Source organism: Misgurnus anguillicaudatus, chromosome 16 (genome assembly GCF_027580225.2).
Source record: "Misgurnus anguillicaudatus chromosome 16, ASM2758022v2, whole genome shotgun sequence".
NCBI classification, from domain to species: Eukaryota; Metazoa; Chordata; class Actinopteri; order Cypriniformes; family Cobitidae; genus Misgurnus; species Misgurnus anguillicaudatus.
The window spans coordinates 11,271,905-11,295,521 of record NC_073352.2 but is presented as its reverse complement, the minus strand read 5'-3'; the positions used below and the strand labels follow the sequence as shown (position 1 = coordinate 11,295,521).

At 38.1% G+C, this 23,617-nt stretch overlaps 3 protein-coding genes across 4 annotated transcripts; 1 reads left to right on the top strand and 2 right to left on the bottom strand.

The window, feature by feature from the left end:
- Positions 1 to 435: 435 nt before the first annotated feature.
- On the bottom strand, positions 436 to 10,714 carry smyd5 (SMYD family member 5). Its single transcript, XM_055178251.2, has 13 exons — positions 10,326 to 10,714; positions 9,682 to 9,790; positions 9,437 to 9,576; positions 9,116 to 9,237; positions 8,942 to 9,011; positions 8,748 to 8,852; positions 8,507 to 8,569; positions 8,317 to 8,387; positions 7,977 to 8,083; positions 7,713 to 7,769; positions 7,341 to 7,435; positions 4,595 to 4,665; positions 436 to 970 (listed from the first exon to the last, which is right to left on the bottom strand). The coding sequence occupies exons 1-13, from the start codon at positions 10,416 to 10,418 to the stop codon at positions 826 to 828; spliced, it is 1,248 nt and encodes a 415-aa protein (XP_055034226.2). The 5' UTR covers positions 10,419 to 10,714; the 3' UTR covers positions 436 to 825.
- LOC129422360 (heterogeneous nuclear ribonucleoprotein U-like protein 2) lies at positions 10,705 to 16,444 on the top strand. Its single transcript, XM_055178250.2, has 14 exons — positions 10,705 to 11,401; positions 11,493 to 11,622; positions 12,200 to 12,276; positions 13,432 to 13,571; positions 13,677 to 13,779; positions 13,864 to 13,976; positions 14,090 to 14,353; positions 14,432 to 14,554; positions 14,680 to 14,790; positions 14,875 to 15,043; positions 15,197 to 15,382; positions 15,482 to 15,540; positions 15,622 to 15,711; positions 16,025 to 16,444. Exons 1-14 carry the CDS (start codon positions 10,858 to 10,860, stop codon positions 16,079 to 16,081), a joined length of 2,166 nt encoding a protein of 721 aa, XP_055034225.2. The 5' UTR covers positions 10,705 to 10,857; the 3' UTR covers positions 16,082 to 16,444.
- Positions 16,445 to 17,825: 1,381 nt separating this feature from the next.
- On the bottom strand, positions 17,826 to 22,624 carry nudt22 (nudix (nucleoside diphosphate linked moiety X)-type motif 22). 2 transcript variants are annotated; one of them, XM_055178253.2, is made up of 7 exons: positions 22,530 to 22,624; positions 22,095 to 22,239; positions 19,491 to 20,052; positions 19,303 to 19,416; positions 18,580 to 18,677; positions 18,392 to 18,485; positions 17,826 to 18,182 (listed from the first exon to the last, which is right to left on the bottom strand). In XM_055178253.2, the coding sequence occupies exons 2-7, from the start codon at positions 22,178 to 22,180 to the stop codon at positions 18,081 to 18,083; spliced, it is 1,056 nt and encodes a 351-aa protein (XP_055034228.2). In that variant the 5' UTR covers positions 22,181 to 22,239; positions 22,530 to 22,624; the 3' UTR covers positions 17,826 to 18,080. The 2 variants fall into 2 exon arrangements, with proteins under 2 accessions (XP_055034228.2, XP_073710223.1); XM_073854122.1 differs by lacking the exon at positions 22,530 to 22,624 and having other exon boundaries at positions 22,095 to 22,492.
- Between the last annotated feature and the right edge of the window lie 993 nt (positions 22,625 to 23,617).

Below are 23,617 nucleotides of genomic sequence, written 5' to 3'. Positions count from 1 at the left end.
CATACCTTCTGCAAGATTGTCCTCGCTAGACATCAAAAGGAGAATCGCTAGGCAAAATTCATCGGCTTGCCGGTTAAGATGCCAGATTCGCCATCAGTGAGATTAGCTGAGCACTTCAGACTCGATACAATTTATACAATGACAAACTGCAGGTGTATCGACGGCAGGAAATCAGAGATGAGAGCAGGTCGGCAAAGCCAACAGTACCTGATTTCACCTCATCGTGCCGAAGATTTTAACATCAGAGTATCAACATGAGATGATTGTTCACAACAAACTACCTTCCGCTGCTTAATTTTATCCATTAGAAATTGATTGGATTGGAAAGACTGGATGTTTTATACCAGGATTGGTGTGGTACAAAAGTATGCAAATAAAACGAAGCTAGTCACTTTAACCTTTGCATCAGATGACTGTGTGGATGAAATGGACACCTTATGTTCTTTTGGATGTCTTTATATAATACGGCCCATTAGTGCACACACAGACAGTTTTATGTTTTGTCGCGTGTGTGTGCATGTGTTTGCATGCTGTTATTTTAACAACACCATTTCAAAAAGTTTTTGTTGAGCATGAAACATTTCAAACCATGTCCACGGAGTCATGCCAAAAAAAGCACATGATAAAAATATTCTGCGATTATATTTTGCATAGGCTTGCATATTTAAGTTATAACAGCCAAACAATTGCACTGCTACTGTGAGTTTGATGTTGGTTTCTCCAATGTTTGGAAATATGGTGACATTTTTCATAGTGTTGGAAATATCCACATACAAACAGCTGAGATGGGCTGAGTGGGCTTTAAGCAGAAAGCCTGAGCAGAAATCACACATCAGTCATTTCATCCTCCATGTCGTCCCCCTCCGTCTCACCCTCGCCTTCAACTTCCTCTTCATCGTCTGATGTCATATCCGCATCATCTATCTGGGACATGCACTTCTGACAGGAACAGATGAATAAGTAATTCTCCCTGAAAAAGACAAATTTTGTGATACATCATTTATTATTAAAAGTGTAATTGGTGATTCTCTACAAAAACATTTTTTGTTATGCTGGTTAAAAATCAATGACTATGTTAAAAGTGCAATGTGAGACTTTTAGAATGATCTCTTGACAGAAATGCAAAATAATTTACATAACTATATTATCAGACCTTAAATTATGAACTGTATTGTTTTTATAACCTTAGAATGAGCCATTTTTATTTACATACACCGGCAGCTACCGTAGCTTCTCTATGCCTTTCGAAATTGAAGTTGGTTGCAATTCGCAATCTCACCACTAGATCCGGCTAAAAACCTACATTACACCTTCAAAGGACAAGTTTGGTATTTTACACTTAAAGCCCTGTTTTCAGATTGTTTATGATGAAATAGAGCGGTTTTGACTGAAATTTCGACATATGTGGCTCCCCCCGAGAATTTTCGGGTGTTTCTTGTATCACCTCCCACCTCTACAATGGGTGTATAGGTGCACTGGAACAATCCTTTCTAAAATGGATTAAACTTTCGTTTACAAAGACGTGAAACTCACCGAGTGGTCAGGGGTGTTCACTGAAATGCTCACACAAAAATCGCTGCAACAGATGCTTTCCAACAGATGTTTTAGCATTCGTTGTAAACTTGTGGACCTATTTTTCCAAACGCCTCACACCCGTATATTCTTCCGTTGAGAGCTTGAATAATAGACACTCCAGCCCAGTTGGTGGCGATAATCCGCCTTTGCCAATTGCAAGAATAGAAACAAAGTTTCCGGCGGCGGAGTAATACCGTACCTCACAGCACATCTAATACAAGTCAATGGAGTTGCACAAAAACTACGATAAAAGCTGTTGGAAAGCATCTTTTGCAGCGATTTTTGTGTGAGCATATCAGTGAACACCCCTGACCACTCTGTGAGTTTCACATCTTTGTAAACGAAAGTTTAATGCATTTTAGGAAGAACTGTTCCAGTGCACCTATACACCCATTGTATAGGTGGGAGGTGATACAAGAAACACGAAAAATTCTCGGGCCAGCAGCATATGTCCAAATTTCAGTCAAAACCGTTCTATTTCATCATAAACAATCTGAAAACAGGGCTTTAAGTGTAAAATACCCAACTTGTCCTTTAAAGGTGCTACATGTAGATTTAAGAGGCATCTAGTGGTGAGATTGTGAATTACAGCTCAGTCCACAGCTCACCCCTCAATTTCAAAACGGATACGGTAGCTGTCACAGGACAAACAGGAGATAACGTAGGGATAGGGCTGGGTATTGTTTAAAATCTTTCGATCCAGTGCCAATTACGATACCGGTTCCTAACGATACTTTTTCCGATACCATATGTTTTAAAATCCATTTAAACATCAACAAAAAACTTTTATTTTTCACCTTAATTAAAACAAATTCTGGTAACACTTCTCACTCAGGGTAACATTATTAATAAAACTGGTTGTGCTTTTTGGATAAGGGTGCGCCAGCAGACACACTTATCAGTTTTTTTTATGAAAATAAGGAAACAAAAATAATGAAATTAAGAATATAATTAACACTGCTTTATTTTATAAAATGTAAAAGGGTATTTAGCTTGCACTTACAGTATTTGTGGGTTCATTATAGCTGCAACTTTGACAAAAAGTTAAAATATTTAAATGAGTGACTTTATCTTTGTATGCATGTTTTTTTTTCTGTAAACAATACTCAACTTCATAATTATCAAATTTTTAAATACATTTGGGATTTTTAAAATGAGAAGGAAATGCGTTCAATGTCATTTCATTCAAGTGAAATTAGCAAACCAGTTAAATGGAATTTTAGTTTGTTTTAAATAACGAGTTAGGCTTGTAAGCAGTGTTGGGATGCGCGTGTGCGTCAAGTTTAAACCATAGACTGTAAAAAATAGGTTTAAACGCATCGTCCATTTTGGGAGATGAGGGCATGAAGGCTTTGCGATGTGGAGAGATAGGCGCGAGTATTTCATAAGCATTGAGAGACACAAGCTGCACGCGTGGGTCAAGTTAAACACCTTGTTGAGACTGTTGTGGGAGACGCGCGCGTGAAGTCTTGCAATGCGGAACCAGGCGCGAGTAAAACAAGCAGAGACACAGGTTGCACGCGTGCTTTAAATTGAAACCACTCGTCACTTAGGGAGAAGCGTCGTTTTGGTTGACGTGCCTTTCACGGAGAGAGCACGGCCATACTTGCGCTAACTCTATTGGTGGACAAAGCCTTTCAGTATATTTCTCATATTGCATCCTTTCTACACTTGTGTTGGGTGACTGCGAGTATTTTCAGAACTCCTCCCCGTCACATGGTGGTGGACAGCCAATCGCCGGCGCTTTAGGCCCTTACACGCAAGCACAGACACAGCCGCTTAGCTTTTGGAATCGAAATTTGGCACCGAAAGATAAACCATTTTCAGATACTCAAAGTATCAGAGTTTTTCGTTCGGTACCATTAAAGTATCGACGTTCGGTACCCAGCCCTACGTAGGGACCAAACGCGCTCTCTTGAACAGTTTGTCTGTTCAGGGCTATTATAGAAACATGACAGCGACTTCCATTTATATGGACTCACGTTTTATGCAAATAAAAACGGCTGATTCTAAGGTAATAAAAATAAAATAAAGTTCATTATGTAAGGTCTTTATACACCACTGTGCTACTATACTACAGTTAGTACTGAAAACATTTGGATTTAATATATTTTAATGTTGAAAGATTTGATTGGATTAATTTCTTTAAAAAAAATGTTTAGACAAAATGGGAAAGATGGTCCCATTGAGACGTCTGTTTCTGTGCAGTGTTGTAAAGACAACACAAATGAAACTGGAGTCTTTCAAAGATTCAGGGCCATGAACTTTCTAAGCTTTGGCAAATCCACCAGTTGTTATCCAGTGCATCCCATCTGACACAAGATCCGAGCAGATCCAGTTCATGCCGCTGAATCATAAATGCTCCAGAGACGGCACGGTTATGACAGTCACAATTTACTGCTAAATGTAGCAGAAATACCACTTTTTCAGCACATTTCAATGTCTCCACTATGGCCGTGCTGTGAATTTGAACTTCTGATCCAAAAATCTGCTCTGTAACTAAGTAGGGACTCAAATTATACTGGAAGTAATTAAACATTTATTTTAAAAACTCAATTAATAATAATAAAGAAAATAAAAACAAACTTAAACAATACAGGAACCCCTGAATGATGCTGAATATTAAAATTATTTTTTTAAAGTTTACAACCCATTTCAATCAGAATACAGTGTGATTCGGTCTTCAAATCTACTTTAATTTCATAGGACACGTTATATCCATCAGATTCAAAGGGGTCCTTGTCTTTGATTTTGATTTCATAGTCAAGAAGGTCAGTGGTTCTTTTCAAGGTGTAGTCAAGACCTTTCACAAGAATGAAGTGAATATAGATCAAGTGGGATTTCCAAACAAACCCTACTCGGCTATCCAGGCAGCATAGCAGCTGCCGATTGACAGGTAAATGATCAATAAGAGAGCAAGGGCCAGCGGTAACCCACCAGCGCCTGTGGTTATCCAGGCCAAGAGCTCAGCTGGCCAGTTTCACACAGAATACTTAAACAATGGATTGCATTCGTTTACCTCAAGATCTTGTGCCGGCTATGGCGACTTCGGTCTCGTTGGCAGCAGTCCAGGTAGCTGATACAGATTTCCTACAGGAGTAGTGAGACGGCACCATAAGAGAGACGACTATCAACAACAGTACTGCTAATTTGTTTTCATTTACATATTGATGAAGGTTTAAAATATGCACATTGTCTCTGTAGAAACCTGTATGGGTTTCGTTCTTCTGCTGAACACAAAAGAAGATATTTTTGATAAATGATGGGAAGCATAACGTTGACGGTACCCATTGACTTCCATAGTAGGATAAACAAATACCATGAAAGTTAATGGGTACCGTCAAATGTATGCTGATCATCATTTATCAAAATATCTTCGTGTTCAACAGAATAAAGAAAGTCATACAGAACATACAGAGTCATCAGGATGAATAAATGATGAAAGAAGTTTCATTTTTGCCTGAACTATTCCTTTAAAACTGTAAAAAATTAAACTATCGATAACATTTTAAAGGAAAACACCACAGTTTTTCAATATTTTACTATGTTCTTACTTCAATTTAGTGCATGCATGCACTTAATCTTTGTACAGCGCGTTGTGAATGTGTTAGCATTTAGCGTAGCCCCATTCATTCCTTAGGATCCAAACAGGGATAAATTTAGAAGTCAACAAACACTTCCATGTTTTACCACCATACTTACTCGTGTCATTATTGATGTAACAGTCTTTAAATAGGAAAAACATGGAAGTGTTTGGTGACTTCTAAATTCATACCTGTTTGGATCCTAAGGAATGAATGGGGCTAGGCTAAATGCTAACACATCCACGACATGCCATGCAAAGGTGAAGTGCACGCATTGAGAAAAGATAGATATGTATTAAATTGTCTAAGTTGAGGTAAGAACATATTAAAATATTGAAAAACGGTGGTGTTTTCCTTTAACTCATCCCCCTGTTTGTGAACACAAGTAATCTCATGTGTAGTATTGCACTTACAATGCAGGTCTATGGTACAAGGCATGAATATATAAATACTTTAAAAGGACACATGCAAGGATTCACATAAAAGAAAACCAGCACCACAGGAAGTAAGATCAATAACTTAACCAGAATTCATCCATCTAAAACAGTTGTGCCACAGATCAACCTTGCAGCTCAAATAACGCATTTTTGTACAGAAGAATGAACACGTTTTAAAGAAATAGTCTACTCATTTTCAATATTAAAATATGTTATTACCTTAACTAAGAATTGTTGATACATCCCTCTATCATCTGTGTGCGTGCACGTAAGCGCTGGAGCGCGCTGCGACGCTTCGATAGCATTTAGCTTAGCCCCATTCATTCAATGGTACCATTTAGAGATAAAGTTAGAAGTGACCAAACACATTTTTATATACGTTTATGGCGTAAAAGCACTTTTGTGAGTACTTCGACTCGGCGCAGTAACACCCTCCCTCTCCCATTATGAGAGTGAGAAGGGGAGCAGACTTTTCAGGCGAGTCGAAGTACTCCCAAAAGTGCTATTACACCATAAAATATAGTTCCTCTTTTGAATCCGCTTGGAAAAGCGCTACGTTTTATTTTGTACCACCAAACTTGCTTGTATAACTGCTCGTCTTGAATGGGAGGGGCGTTGATGTGTTTGGTCACTTCTGGCTTTGTCTCTGGATGGTGCCGTTGAATGAATGGGGCTAGGCTAAATGCTATGGAAGCGTCGCAACGCGCTCCAGCGCCCACGCGCACGCACACAGACGACAGAGGGATGCACCAACAACTCCCAGCCAAGGCAATAACATATTTCAACATTGAAAATGAGTAGACCATTCCTTTAACACAAATACAAGTTTTACATTTCTTAGCCTAGCCCCATAAAGTTGTTCTGAACCTTCAACATATCACATATGTGACATGTCAATGGAAAGTATACATTTTAATGTTTCTATATACACCAGTTTAAGTAACTGAAATGACTAGTATGTGGCATGTCTGAGGAGATTGGGCTGTTTCCCAGACAGGGTTTAGATTAATCCATGTTACAAACATATCTTACAAAAAAACGATACTGGTTTGAATTTCGAGACAAAACAATGGCAAGGTGTCAGTACAAGGTGTTTTTAAATTAAGGCAGATCAACCATGCACGTTAGTCTGGGACTAGGATAAGCCCTGTCCAGGAAACCGCCCCTATACATTTTTTCTAGACATTTTCTCAGCTGACTTGCAATAATTTATATTTGCTTATATATACTATGTTCTTCAAATATTATGTGTAACCTGCTGTACCAGATGCATTTTCTTATCAATCTGATCAGACAGTTTGTGTAAGTTTTGCCTGGAGAGCAAGAACATTGCAGGAAACGTGAGCACCAATGCTTGAACAAATACTACACCGTACTTTAACCGAGTTGGTATTTATGCAAATACATAAAAATTCAAAGAGCTCTCAGTACTGGCTACAATGTGAACTTAACACCAAAGCTGTTTCTAATTCATAATAAGCTGGCATCTATTGGCCAGTGTGGTTCAGATAAACAAATCTGACCTATAAAAATAAATCAATCTCTGTGATCATGTGAGCAACAGTGTTTTACCTCTCCAGCATGACAGCAGGCACATGTAACCATTTTCAATCTATTAGCCTAGCTGGCAAAACTGCTCGTATCCTGTAATTCTTACTGACAATAAAACACTTGAGGCTTTATAATAATACAAATTTTCCTCATAACATCAGCTTAGCATCTTTTATCCCAAATCTCCACTGACCTCTCCAGGGTTAATGTCACTTAGGGCATTGAGGTGAAGAAGGAAGTTGTTGTCAGGAAATGATGCCTCTGCATTAGGAACACAGCTGTGGTTACCTACAAGAAAAAAAAACGGTAAAGTTGAAATGAAATGTATAATGGAGTCGTGTAGTATGCTTTCATGTGACATATCAAACTGACTTTATCTAGACTTTTAAGGTTTTCCCAAAAAAGTTGCAAAACATTCTGCAATATTTAAATAGAGTGAGTTTAATTCATGGGTCCTCGTCCTTAACTTTACATTTTGTAAGACCAAGGAGACAGGCACTGTTTTTAAAGGTTAAATAATGCAACAATTCGAACTACTGTATGTCAACATAAAGACAAATCTCACAAGAGCTTTGTAGCAAAAACAGGCCTGAACCATCACAGTTGAGGAAATCACCGGTTTCTGTAAAAGAAAACGACATGATCTTTACAACCCCTTCATCACTTGTATTTATTTCACACTTCTGCACAAACATTTTACACAGACAGATGGCCATTTATAAAAATGTGTCTCTGCAGTAAAGAAAGCAGGTGTTAAAGTATAGATGTTGTTTACAAGTTTGTGAGGGTGTCAATTCTAAAAACAAGTTGATGTTTAAACAAAAACTACCTTTGTCGATGTCCTTGTACAGCTGGTCAATAAAAGCATCTAGTTGCGCCCTCTGCTGGCTAGGAAGGTCCAGTGCATCACATGCATGAACCCACTGACTGAGAGAACTGAAGACACAAAAAAACCATGTGAGAAAAACCAGAGCTGCATTACTGTGCATGATCTACAAAACATAGTTTGAAAGGAGTCTGTATGATTAAACATGTTTGATCTCATTGAAGATGAATGCTTGAGGAACATCAATACAATGCAGTACGGCCATAAAGTCACTGTAGTAAGCCTGCTATATATTATATATACCTGATATCTCCAAAAAATACATCAAATAAAGTGATCCTACCTGGTACCAATACCCTGTCCGTTGGTCCCAACAAGTGAAAACAGCGAGCGAAATCCTTCAGGTGTAAACCACTACAACACAGAAGATATCCACTTTTATCTCTTCAAGTTAAGTACATTCGGGTAGATTAAAATTGCTGTGTTTATATATTCAAATATTTATGACTGAATTTTAAACATTCACAGCTCACCTGACTGAGACCGTCATCACGAAGAGCCGTGGTAAACAGATTATGGAGCAAGGCCAGCTGACCCTGAAAAAATACAAAGCACCGTGTTTCTCAGCATTTCAAATGAACAATGTCTACAACTCAGCATATTGATTTAATCATTAAATCGCTAACTTTCCACCGGTATGCTAAATAAAAACTTTTTTTAAATCTATATGTAAAAACAAGCCGTGTACATACAAATGCAGTCAACTCTCTCTACCTGAAACTTCTCCCCTAACAATTTATGAACTATTTCCTCTTCTTCGTTGGCCGTACGGCTACAGAAGTTAGCGAAAAGCCTTTGCCAGTGTTTCTTATCTTTAGCCTGAAAGAAACAATAATATAAACAATAACTTTTAGCAGTGCCACACTTAATATTTAACACCTACAAATGACGTGATGAGAAACAATGACCTGCTTGATGGTAGCCACCATCCTGGCCATTAGCATAATACTGGAGGTTTCCGGAGGATAGTGCGTACTCCTGAATAATATGAAAAATAAAGGGATCAAATCTGTTTTGACAGCGTTGTTATGTGTACGTTAAACTTTTTACTGCATTGTTGTCCTGTAAACATAGCGTCTTACCTCCATGCTTCCTGTAGCTTGTTGATTGGATGCTCTGGGTCTTCATGGGAGGGTCCAAGGCACAGGACTTTATGATACTGATCCCATGCAGCTTGTCGGCACTCTTTACTGCAGTACATCACCTGAAGAGGACGACATATAATCCATTTAAAAATAAAGTCATGTACAGAAACTGCTTGAGACAGCTTTGATTGCTTTTGTACGCTAGAAAAGAACCTGTATGTGATGATAATCAAGCAATGGATGTTACAATCAATATTATTGATTCTTCTCCCGACTGAGAATAGAAGGATAGTCAACAGCTCATTGATGGGAATGTACCTGACATTGCGGACAGGCCTGGTGTTGGTCAGGTCGGACCTTACACAGCTCAGGATGGGGCAGGCTGAGAGCTTTCAGACCACTTAACCTTCTGGCATTCTCCTCTGCTGTCTCCAGAGCACGGAGACAATATTCACATGCTAAATAAGCAAAGAACCATGCCAGATACGGATAAGAATGGTTTAGTAAATATAATGCACATAAAAAAGCATATCAGAGTCTTCTGGATCATTTTACAGACTTACCTCTGTATTTGTAAAAGGCATTCCACAAGAATTGGGCTGCAACAAGAGGTTGCTCAATAAAAATGGTATCACCCTTTTTAAACGCTTTCTTGGCAAATAATCCTTTTCCCTAGGGAACACAAAAAAAATTTTTCTTACATAAATCTCAGCTCCATGTCCTACATGTATCCCTACCGACAAATCCAGCATGAGCTGGTAGCTGGTTTTTATCTGATTTAAGGTGGCAGTAGCTGGTTCAAGATGGTCCTTCCAGCCTGGCAAAGCTGGTGGGTCAGCTGGTCTTCCAGTCTGACCAGCTAAGTCCATCTTAAAAAGTGACCAAAAGCTAGACCAGCTTGTAACACCAGCTAATACCAACCTGGGAGACGAGCTAAAACCAGCTCATCAGCTTATGCTGGTTTTAGCTGTTTTCTTCAGTAAGGAAGTTACTGATGCTGACAAAAATATTTGTTAAACGTCACCACCTAAAAAACTTGAATATGACTACTTGTCACAAAGCCTACTATTTAGCTAATCTACATTTTCTCTAAGAAAACCGGCTGACACATGGGAGTGGTGCGAGCATCAAACATATCAAGCATGGTTGAAACTGTTTGCGATACGTAAAATGAAACTGTTTTATATAATAAGTTCCCGATGCATACCTTGATATTATCGATCAATCGGATTTCCACGCAATTACTAGTTTTTGCAGGATCCGCGCATAAAGAAAACATGTCATCTATGGGGGCCGCCATGTTAGAAATTTACATATCAACCTCTGACCCCTCTGACTTAACCAATAGTGTGCATTACACACATATGCGTTTGTAAACTGAATATTTATAAATATAAATTACCAAATAACCTTGAACAATGCGCTTAATTACAAATTATATGCTGGTAGCGCATTATTAAAAAAAAACTTTAATAAAAACGTGGCGCTGGAAGGCGGGGCAAGCGTACTGATAACCAATCCACGATTAGATCACTCACAGCAGCCAATCAGCAATCGGTTTACTCTTGGTAGCCAATCAACGATCAGTATACGCTCTTGAATTCTCACCAGCGGTGTTTTGGTAGTACAGTGAGGGATTTCTCAATAGTTAGGAAGAGTGTTCAAACTAACTGATTTATCTTTGCCAATAATAAGGTTTGTTGTGTTTTTTTATGTGGAATTGACACGCCTAATCGCAAATGTTGCTGGCGGAAGCGAAAAAGCTGAAAGTGGCCGAATTGCGTGCCATGTTAACCGAGCGAGGTCTCGACCCAAAAGGCCTGAAGGCCGAGCTGGTAGTCCGGCTCATTTCTGCGATTGAAGCCGGTGTTCAGCCCATTAAAAGTGGGAATGACGGAGAAGATGTATGTGAGACGATGGGTGAAACGCCTGCAGAGGAGCAACAAAAAGACAGGCGCGTTAAAGCGCAGTCTCCAGTATGCACTATTCCCTCCAGCAAGAGTATGCATACTTACACTGACCAGAGTACACAAACCGAGCCGTATCAACTGTGTTCATGCGCTGTCACGAGTAACACACCGCAGCAGCAGACCTATAGGAACTCGGAGGACACTATTAAAGATCTACATCACCAAACAAAGGGTGTACAACAGCAGTCAGCCGCTCCCGTGGATCCTGTCGCCTTGGCAACCGCTGCTGCAGTGGACCAGGATGCTGTGTCAGAATGCTCATCAACAGTCTTTGCAAATCCAGTGTCAGATGGACCACGTGAGCAAGATCACTGTATGTCACTTCATTCAAGTACAACATTTTCAATATTGATGGTAATGTTTATGATGAGATATAAATAATGATGTCTACCTCTCTTATGCAGTGCTCAATATACAGACAGATGAACCTGAGACTGTTGATACCACCCTGGAGGATAGAGGAGGAATGAAGAGGCTTAATGGGGAGAGAGGCAGAGATTTTTATGAGTTTAAAGAGGAAGTTCATTACAACAGGTACACCTGCCTGGCTGCCTTCTGTATGTAATGTATGCCATTACACTTATTCAAATAAATTGCATAAACACTTTGTATACAAAAATGTTCTGTCATGCATATTCTAATCTATATATTGACTAACTAGTATTTAGTATTAAAAAAGAATACTAAAACCAGACACTTTAAATGCATCTGTAGAAATGCTGATTCATGCCAGATGGAGGAATCACATTTAAAGCCCTTCGCAGGCTTACAGAATTGTCTTCATGGTGTTGCCCTAACATTTCTTAGCAATATGATTACTGAATTTACTAACTATAGCTAGGTCACTAACCTAAAACACAACTCTTAAGTGGTCAGCTTGTTGTCATTATTGTCCCAAGTGGTGAAATTCTGTCCCAGACAAAATCTTAAATCCTTACTTGTTTGCATTACTCAGAAATATATTGCAAGGAAAGCAAATAATTACATTTCCTATATTTTGTATTTAATATCTGATCTAGATACAGATCTTCTGTAAAGCAGTTTGTAAACACTGTTTTAAAATGTGCTATATAAGTAAAGCTTGACATGCGTAGATTTCTGTTTTTCTCAGAGCTAAGACACCAGAGCCTCTGCTGGACACTGGAGATGAATCTGAAATAGACTTTGAGGATATTCGACTGGATTCCTGTAAGAGCAAATCAAAGCCTAAACATTGAACATGTCCTAAGCCCTATTCGGATGGTAATTGTTTCTTATTAGGATGTCTGTAAAAATATATTTGCATGCCTCCTCCGCAATAAAACTTATGCATTCAGATTATAAATAAATTTGCGGTGGATGAGTTTTTAATATGAAATGCCTGTTTGCAATTTTGGAGTCCATTCAGCTGATCTCCGGGTCTGGCGGTGCCACTTTTGGCATGGCTTGGCACGGTCCATTGAATCTGATTGGACCATTGGAGTCGCGCTCAAAGGTAGCCGGGGAGTTTCGATGTTTTTCCTATTTAAGCTTGACTTTTCTGTGGTTGAGTCGTGTGCTGGGACTGACAGAAAGTTGAAGGTTGTGATTTTCTGGGCAGATATGGCTGGGAACTGTGTTCTCATTCTCGTGTGGTGGTCGGGGACTTTGCTGCTGTAACGTGGCTGCAATGTAGTGATATTACGCAGTGCCCGAAAATAGTCCCCTGCTATTGAAAGTAACCAAGCAGACTATGCGTAATGTCACTACGCCTTCTGCAGCCGTGTTGCATCAGCAAAGTGCTTGATTTTTACGCCAGTTTGAGAGTATAGTTCCTAGCCATATCTGCCTGGAAAATCACAACTTATAATTTTCTGTCGGTCTTAGTACACGATGTAACTACAGAAGATTCAAGTTTTAAATAGGAAAAATATCAAAACTTTTTGGTTATTTTTTAGTGCAATGCTAATGGTCTAATCTGATTCAATGGATTATGCTAAGCTATGCTAAAAGTGCTAGCGCCAAATCCAGAGGTCAGCTGAATGGATTCCAAAATGGTAAGAATCAAATGTTTAACTATAGGGCAGGGTTTATCAAAAAACAGTAGGTAATTTGGCCGGGGATTTTTACTCGGGTGGTCGGAGAAAAACACTGAAATTCTGGATTCGGACAGCAATAAAATGATCGCTAACAACGCTGTAAATGATGAAAATACCTTACGTCCCCACGAGAAACAATTATCATCCAAATAGGGCTATAGTAACTATAAACCTGTGGACAGGAACAGAATGTTTGTGTGTCTTTGTCTTTCATGTAAAGCTGCTTTGAAACTTTGCAACATTGTAAAAAAGTGCTATAAAAATAAATTCAACTTGATTTGTACAGATAACTGTGACCTGCATTTCGAGGTGAGTTCTGATGGAAGCAGTGGACAGCCTTTGCTTTGGGAGAAATTCCCTCTGCTTTGGTCCGGGTGTAGGATGACCCATGGATTTTGTCAAGGAAAGGTCGGATTCGAAGCCAAGGTGTGAAGTAGTATAAAACGTAGATCTTTTTTTTTTAAGAAAAGGATGCATATATTTCTAGTGGTGGTTTGCTTGTTGATTTATGATTCTTTTTGTTGTTTGTAGTTTGTGAAGTGTCTGTTGGCGCCTGCATTAGACACAAGTTATGTCCCCGACCTGCACGTGCTCAGAGTGGGTTGGTCTGTGGACAACACAAGCTTTCAGTTAGGTAAACAAAAAAACAATGCAATACAATACAAACTGTTTTTTACTATCTTACCATTATATTTGTAACACATCTAATTTTCCTCAGGAGAAGTAGAGCTTTCGTATGGTTTTGATGGGCGTGGCAAGATAGTAACAAAGGGGCAGGAGGAGGAGTTTGGTGAACCCTTCTCAGAAGGGGACATCATTGGGTGTTTCGCTGTCAGTATTCTTTTTATTTTTGCCTAGATATGACATAAGTTTGATGTAGTATGCAAACTTTGCAGTGATCGTAAATTACAAGATTAATGTTATTGTTTTATTTTCATATCTAGGCCATCAGTGAACGAGGAGAAGCATCACTTTCATTTCACAAAAACGGACGTTCTCTTGGAGCGCCGTTTCAGGTGACCGCGTCCGCTCTAAAAGGTCAAGCTCTCTATCCTCATGTACTTTGCAAAAACTGCTCAGTTTCTGTAAATCTCGACCCAGATAATACCTGGCATCCATTTCCTGTGGGATTCTGCACGCTGACCTCACTTCCTCCTGGTCAGAGGACTCGCGCTCTTTTACCGCCAACGTCAAGAAGTGACTGTGAGGTGAGAACGTTAATAAATATGCTTTAGCATTAGCTAAAATAACCCAAAATGTCTAAACTGAGTTCTTGTCTGTCTCAGGTGTTGATGATGGTTGGTATGCCAGGTTCTGGAAAGACACACTGGGCTCAGTCTCATATGGCTCAGAACCAACGGAAACGTTATAATCTTCTAAGTACAAACTCTGTATTGGACTGCATGAGGGTGAGATCAATAATGTATTCTGCATGACCAAAAAAAATATGATCTCATTATGACAGTATTACCAAGAAGTTGAACGCACCCTAATGTTGATAAAGGGACGTCACACAAACTTTTTACCTACATAGATGCAACCTGAAGGCAGTCATAGAGACCTGATGTTACAGCAAGCCACTCAATGTGTCAGTCATCTAATCAGAATAGCTGCAAACAAACGGAGGAACTACATCATTGACCAGGTAATGTGAAATAAAGGTGTGGTATATGCCAGATGGTGCCATATTATGTTTCTTTTTACTCACCTATGCTCATTCTCTACCAAGGTCAACATCTATCCATCTGCCCAGCGACACAAAATGATGTGTTTCCATGGTTACCAGCGAAAAGCGGTGGTGGTTTGCCCAGAAGATGCGATGTGGAAGAGACGCCTCGTACAGCACCGGAAGGAGGAAGGCATGGAAATTCCAGAAATATCCCTTTTGAAAGCCAAAGGTCAGGAAATATATACTTTTGTGGGTTTTATGTTTAAGACACTGACTGGACATCACTTGCTAATTTTTAACCGTTCAGCGCTAAATACTACTTTCTACCTTACAATCTCCTGTCAATTGCATGACTTTTTTCTTTCTCTGCGTTATTTCCCAGCGAGCTTTACGCTGCCACAGCAGGATGATGAGTATTTGGATGAAGTGATGTTTGTGGAGCTCTGCTTGGACGAGGCCTCGAAGCTCCTGACACTGTATAAAGAAGAAGCACGAAAACTTCTACCCGCACCTCCGAAACGCAAAAAACACAGACATGGAAATCAGAAGCGCCTCGTACATCATTGTGGTAATAAATGCTACGTCCTGTTGACTTCACTGCTGATGTTACAGTGTACTACTGAATGATGATTTTCATTATACCAACAATATTTCCTCATTCTTTCAGGACGGAGAGGAGGTCCATATAGCTGTCAATCACATAACCATTGCTTACTCGAGAAAAATGTAAGTTTATGTTAATGTAAGGAGGACATCATTTACGATTAGCCGTTAGTATAAATAAAAAAATTTATGTTGATATTTTAGGTTTGGCATCAGCCTTCCTCTGGTCAGTCTTACGGGTGCAGCAGTGACCCACAGAGATACAGGAAGTATTACAGACCCTACACGGGACAGGTGAACAAACACAATTACTGTTACACAAACAATGAATTATTTGTTACCCTGTCTGTGAAATTCACACTAAAGTCTCAATCTAATTGAGAGATTTGGAGCATCAAAGTTTAATTTTAATAAATATACTTAATTATATTAAAGATAAGGTTATATTTTCACAGAATTATATTTATTTTATGTAGAAAAATTGACTTGAGTTGGGATTTCACAGACTGGTTCACATTTCTCTGGGCTTGATGTGTAGTTGAATATTTTAGCATCATAGCTGCACTGTACGTGTTTTTTAAGTAAATCTTTGTGTTTCTTCTTGCAGTGGTGTGACCAAACCCAGGATTATTACAGTAGCTTGAATTATAGTTGTTCAACTTAAGTTGTTTATTTTTTATAAACTTTTGTATAGCAGGATGATATTAAAATGCCCCACTGCCACCACAATCATACCATGTTTTATTTTGATAATTCATCCTCCCTGTCTGTAACTTAATTAACAAATGTCATTGCTTAACACATCTACCTTGCTAGAAAGCATTGTTTTGTTTTTAGGCCATTTTTCCTTTTATTTGATTGTATGTATAGAGAGGACATGAAAGTACAGTGTGTAGTGAGGGGTGTGGGATCAGGAAATGACCCCAAGCTGGGATTTGAACTTGGGTCGTTAGAATTGCATGAGCACTGCTCACTACACCATCAGCTCCGATATTGGTATTGTTTTTAAAGGGACACTCCACTTTTTTTTTTAAATATGCTCATTTTCCAGCTCCCCTGGAGTTAAACATTTGATTCTTGCCGTTTTGGAATCCATTCGGCTGATCTCTGGGTCTGGCGGCACTTTTGGCATGGCTTGGCATAGTTCATTGAGTCTGATTGGACCATTGGCATCGCGTTGAACAATAACCAAAGAGTTTCTATATTTTTCCTATTTAAAACTTCTCTTCTGTAGTTACATTGTGTACTAAGACCGGCAAAAAAATTAAAAGTTGTGATTTTCTAGGCAGATATGGTTGGGAACTGTACTCTCGTTCTGGCGTAATAATCAAGGACTTTGCTGATGTAACATGGCTGCAGGAGGCGCAATATTACTACGCAGTGCCCAAAAATTGTCCCCTGCTATTGAAAGTAACCAAGGGGACTATTTTTGGGTAGTGCATAATATCACTACGCCTGCTGCAGTCATGTTGCGGCAGCAAGGTCCTTGGTTGTTGCGCCAGAATGAGAGTGTAGTTCCTAGCCATGTCGGCCTAGAGGGTCGCAGCTTTTCATTTTCCGTCGGTCTTGGTACACAATGTAACTAGAGAAGAGTCAAGTTTTAAATAGGAAAAATATCGAACTCTTTGGTTGTTTTTTGGCGTGATGCTGGTGGTCTGATCGGATTCAGTGGATTGTGCTAAGCTGTGCTGGAAGTGGTACCGCCAGACCCGGAGATCAGCTGAATGATTTCAAAATGGTAAAAACCAAATGTTTGACTCTGGGGGAGCTGGAAAATGAGCATATTTTCAAAATATGTGGAGTGTCCCTTTAAAGATATAGTTTACCCAAAATTAAAATTTCTGTCATCCTTCTTGTAATTTCAAACCCATATGATATGTGACCCTGTACCACAAAACCAGTCACAAATAGCATGGGTATATTTGTAGAAACAAATTGTAAGGGTCAAAGTTATTGCCAAAAAGCCATTAGGATATTAAGTAAAGATCATGTTCCTCTGTGAAGATATTCTGTGCATTTTCTACTGTAAATATATAAAACATGTATATATCATTGGTAATGTGTTGCTAAAGACTTAATTTGGACAACTTTATTGGCTATTTATCAATATTTAGATTTTTTGGCACCCCCAGATTCCAGATTTTTTAATAGTTGTCATATCGGAATAAACTATACATTAATAGAAAAAAAATGTATTCTACTTTCAGATAGGACTGGTTTTGTGGTCCAGAGTCACATTTGTATTTATCTGTGAAAGACAAAATTGTTTGTCAGGACAATATCTGTAATGTGTGTGTGTATATATATTTTAAAGAATCCTTTTAGTTTTTAAAGACTTTCACTGTGAATCCTCAATTGCTAAACTATTAACAAATACAGTATGCCACCAAATAAAAATGCCTTGGTGATTTTTTTGACAGTTTATTTAATGAGAAATTTAATAGAAACTCTGCAAAATACATTTCACAAAAACCTTTATATGGCAATACAATGAAAATGTATGAACCTTTACCACTCACCAGTATAAAAAATACAGTGTTTCGTTAAAAACAAGCACTACTTTATACAACACAACTTTAAATGTTGTCATTGTTATATCACTGAATACATTATGTGATATAATCAATCATCTTTATACTGATAGGTTCTTGTGTATCAGTAAATTAGTGATCAGGCATCACTCTCTGATACAACAGCACTGCACCTTTCGCTGAAGGACACATCTCTGACCACACAGGGGAGCTCTCGTTTAACTGTAGCATCTCCTAAAAAAAAGATTAAACAATGCCATATTCAATAAAAAAAAGAATAGGTGAAAATATAACCTTGATATCTTTAATATTGACTTGATTGAAATCAAACTTTGATGCTCCAAATCTCTGTATTTTAAAGACAGGGTTAAAAATGCATTTATGATTGTAGTTATGATCCAAAGTGTCATTTCTTGTGTTATTTATATACAAACAGAGCTTACCGCTCGACTTAAAAACAAAATATCTGTGGTTTCATTGGCCTCAGGTCCTCCTTGTCTATAGTAATCTCTCACTTCCTCTGTTGTCAAAGAGCACCTTAACAATAAATCACACACACATTCTCCATAAATGAATAAACATGTAATAATAGAAGCACAAAAAAAAACGCGAACAGGACAATTCTACTTACTGAACATAAAACTCAGCACTGGGTCGACATGCACTAGTGTGATTTAGTGCTATTCCTAATAACAATGGTTTGCTTAGGGAATTAAGAGGAACATTCACCTAAAATGTTGAAGAAACAACATATGGACAAAGAGAGATGATGAGAACATCAATGGCAGCATCAAATGTAAAAGCACCTATTTGTGGACATTAAGGTGTTTGGACATAAATGTGTGTTGGTAGCGTGTGAACACAACCACCCTTCAATAAAAAAAATACATCCACTCCTTTTTAAATCTCTATTAAACCAAATCAGTCTCATTAGACATGCTGTTTTGATTCTCTAGTTAATGTGACATCACACTGATAAAGCCCCACCCCACCTGCATTACAAGAGTTTCCATCCTTAGCGAGTTGTATGCTGTCTGCCATATATCAATAGTGAGATACTATTGTCTCAGATTGTATTCACAGTCATCAGATTTTAACTGACAGCGCTCACTGTCTGTTTGTAAGGGAGTGAGGAGCTGTAGCTCATTTGCATTTAAAGGTACAGACACGAAAACTGCGTTTTTGCTCCCATCCAAATAGAGGCATTTGAGGCATGCTGTAACAAATTATATGTGGGGTATTTATAAGCTAAAAAACTTTACAGACACATTCTGGGCACACTTGAGACTTACATCTTGTAAAAATGGGCATAATAGGTGTCCTTTAATGCGTTTTCAGTACCATGACTACACACCTCATCGGTGATCTCTGCACACACAGAGGAGAAGATCTCTGATACAATGGCTCTCTCCTTACCCTGAAGAAGGCCAACACTTATCAAATCCTCACTGACCCCCTGACACACCATCTACAGACACAGGGATGTACTGTATTAGGGCTGTGTAAACACATTTTAGACCTTAATCTCATATTCAAACTCACCTTTGGCTCTGGGTGACCACCTGGTATGTCCAACAGACCCGCTGCTTCTGCCACCTCCTGACTTCTCCTCAACAGGACAACCGCTCCATCTGAGGTTGCCATGATAGCACCAACCCCTAAAGGCTGCGCGAGGAAGGCCTGAGGATCTGCGAATTCAGCTTCACCACGTCTCCGGAGGTTTTCCACATTTTGTGACCAATTTGTACCAATGTAGTCTTTATAGCAAGTCACGCCCAACTGTAATTTTAGGATACATGACTGCTCATCCTTTGTAACTTTGTCTGAAGGTCTATGTTTATCAGTGATCTCTCCACCATCGCTGTTTTCAAATCGCTCTCCTTCACCAGGGTTGCGGTCAGCCTGGTCTCCTTTTGCCAAGCTGGTGCACTGATGCCTGTGTGTTGACTGTTCAGTGCTGTTGGTCGGGTGAGGTTTGGTGGAGAGCACTGCTGAATGCAATCTGAATTTAGCCCCATTGAAGAGCCAAGGGTCTTTGATGACTCTTTCACTCCATGCGGCTTCAATATGCTCCTCGATCTCTGGAAAGCTTTGACGGTTGAATCTAAAGTGGGTGAAGAGTACAGTTTATAAAAGTTTCAAATATAAATTCATTAAAGACAAAGGTTAATGGAATAGTTCACCCCAAAATGAAAATGAATCAATATTTTACTCACCCTCATGCCATCTAAGGTGTATATGACTTACTTCTTTCTGCCAAATTAGTTATATTAAATAATATCCTGTCTTTAAAAATGGGGCACTATCCAATGCCATTATAAAGCTGAAAAGAGTTTTATTTAAAGGACAAGTTCGGTATTTTACACTTAAAGCCCTGTTTTCAGATTGTTTATGATGAAATAGAACGGTTTTGACTGAAATTTTCACATATGATGCTGGCCCAAGAATTTTCGGGTGTTTGTTGTTTCACCTCCCACCCCTACAATGGCTATATAGGTGCACAGGAACAATCCTTCCTAAAATGCATTAAACTTTCGTTTACAAAGATGTGAAACTCACCGAGTGGTCAGGGGTGTTCACTGATATGCTCACACAAAAATCGCTGCAAAAGATGCTTTCCAACAATTTTATCGTAGTTTTTGTTCAACTCCATTGACTTGTATTAGATGTGCTGTGAGGTACGGTATTACTCCGCCGGCGGGAACTTTGTTTGTATTCTTGCAATTGGCAAAGGCGGATTATCGCCACCAACTGGGCTGGAGTGTCTATTATTCAAGCTCTCAGCTGAAGAATATACGGGTGTGAGGCGTTTGGAAAAATAGGTCCACAAGTTTACAACGAATGCTAAAACAACTGTTGGAAAACATCTTTTGCAGCGATTTTTAAGTGAGCATATCAGTGAACACCCCTGACCACTCAGTGAGTTTCACGTCTTTGTAAACGAAAGTTTAATGCATTTTAGGAAGGATTGCTCCAGTGCACCCATACACACACTATAGAGGTTGGAGGCGAAACAACAAACACCCGAAAATGCTCGGGGCAGCCGTACATGTCGAAATTTCAGTCAAAACCATTCCACTTCACCACAAACAATCTGAAAACAGGGCCCCACGTGCAAAACACAGAACCCGTCCTTCAATATAACTAACCTAGCTTTTTGCTGAAAGGTCATACACACCTGGGATGGCTTGAGGGTGGGCAAAATATGTGCTAATTTTCATTTTTAGGTGAACTATTCTTTAGTTAAGGTATAGTTAAGCTAACAATGATTCTGAAAAAAATATAAAGGACTTTTATTCTGTGGAACAGAAGAGGATAAATTTAGATTTTTGTGAAATCTATTTGTCTGAGGATGAGTAAATGATGACACACTTTTTTTTTAGTTTTGGGTGAACTATCCCTTTAATTGATGGTTTATACAATGCACAAATTAATGCAAGACAATTGTTAAAGTAATAGTCCACCCCAAAATGAAAATGAATCCATATTGTGTATATGACCTTCCTTTTTCTGCCAAATTATTTATATTAAATAATATCCTGTTTTTAAAAATGGGGAACTATTCAAAGCCATTTTCTCCAATCCCATATTATTTAATAATTTAATATTTGCTAAAAAAGGTTATACACATCTGGGATGGCTTGAAGGTGACTAAAATATGTGCTAATTTAAATTTTTAGGTGAACTATTCCTTTAAGGAATAGTTAAGCCAACAATGATTCAGAAAAAAATATTAGAGATTTTTTATTTTGTGGAACAAATTAAGATTTTGTGATACATCTAGTTTTTTTTTTTTTTGTGAAATCTATTTTTCTGAGGATGAGACACAATTTCAGCTTTGGGTGAACTATCCCTTTAATTGTTTGTTAACACAATGCACACAATTTCAAGATTATCAATCCTGGTTAGTTGACAAATAACATTTTTCAACATTGAGATTTTGGGTTAAAATTTATCAGGTCAGTTTTATCATTTTTATCACCTTTAAGCATCACCTTTGTTGCAATTCACTTCAGCGTCCTGTAGTGTGACAAATTAATATTAATCAGTACCAATACTCCATGTAGTCTCTCAATTAAGGGTCATAAAACTATATGAATCCCATTTATACAGCAATTAGCATTAAAACATTGTTTATAACAATACCTGTCTGAAATTTCTACATGTGTTTGATGTTCTCCAAGAGCCTGTAATGGAGCACAGTGAAGCATGAGAGATACCTCTGAATCCATGAGAAAACCCCTTCAAACTGTATCTAGTGGACTTTCAGATTCTTCAGGTCTTCTTGTACCTTAATATATAGGGTAAGTATCTGGTTAATCTTGACAAAGTGTGAAAAGCAGCATGTAAACGCGTGCAGCTGTGATGTCTGTGTAGGCAGATCAAAAAGGTTTTGAGGAACAGCCAATGAATGTTAATCAGTATGACAGGTGTCAACTTAAAACTTAGTTGAATTATTACGAAACCTTTTAAGCAAAATAAATAAATAAATGATGTGAACGGAAGTTCAGATTGACGTATTTAATTAATTTAATGTTACTGTCGTTTAGGAAAAGCAATAACAAAATCAAACTTCCTTACCTAAACCAACTGACAGTGAAGTTCGACTGTTGATTGAAACACTTCCGGAAGAAATTTCAAAATAAAAGCCGCGCACTTACTTGTTCACATTTTTCTCTCTTGTGGTTGATGTTGTATTATATAACATGGGTAAAAATATATATATATAACATGGGTGATTCTCACGAAATCCAGACTTTGAAGGTGTCCAGCATTAGATTTTTTAAAAGCCCTTGAAGCCAATTTTTTTGCACATACAAGATTAAGGTCTGAACTTACTATAACCATTATATTTAGAGGATTTAAAAATGTTTCCTATATAATTATTTACATTTTTTAAATTATCATTATCAAATGATCATTACCGCAACATGATATTACATTAAATATATGCATTTACACACTCATGTTTCGGTAATGATAACTAAAAAGTTGTCTAGTTACTATGACAAACAAAATTTCAACTTTTATCTGGAAAGAAAAAATAAGAACTGCTTACCTGGTAGCCATCTTGAGTGTCACAGTCAATTATGTCCCTTCCAAAATGTTTTTTAAAATGTTAGTTCCTTGAGGGCTTAAACAATGATTGAAGTTTGTTGCGAAGGATGATAACATTTTTCTTGGACACATTTATATTCCTTATTATTGTATTATTACATTTACCAATGATCACCAAATACCACATGTTTCTTTACTATAAATGTTTATAGTATAACATGCACTGAAGCTTTTAATTTTTTTAGATTTTTTTTATTTCCATGTCAAAGAACCCAAATCCAGTCATGGACACGTTGCGGTAATGAAAATTTTCCCCTTAAATGTGAAAAAAAATGGTTTGTATGATGTCATTTGAAATCATGTGCAAAATAGTATGTGAAGAGATGTTCGTAACTGTATGTTTCTTATTTTGATCTTCTTACTTTGCATTTACTTTATCAAAATATTTCATGACACCTCATAAGTATAATTTCGCGAGAATGAAAATGTATATTTAATTGAATTATAGGATGTATTTCTTGTACACGTTTCCTTGTTGGAAATAAAGGTTATTTAAAAAGTGCAGACAAATAAAAAAGATTAATACAGATATAAACCTAACTTTAATATTT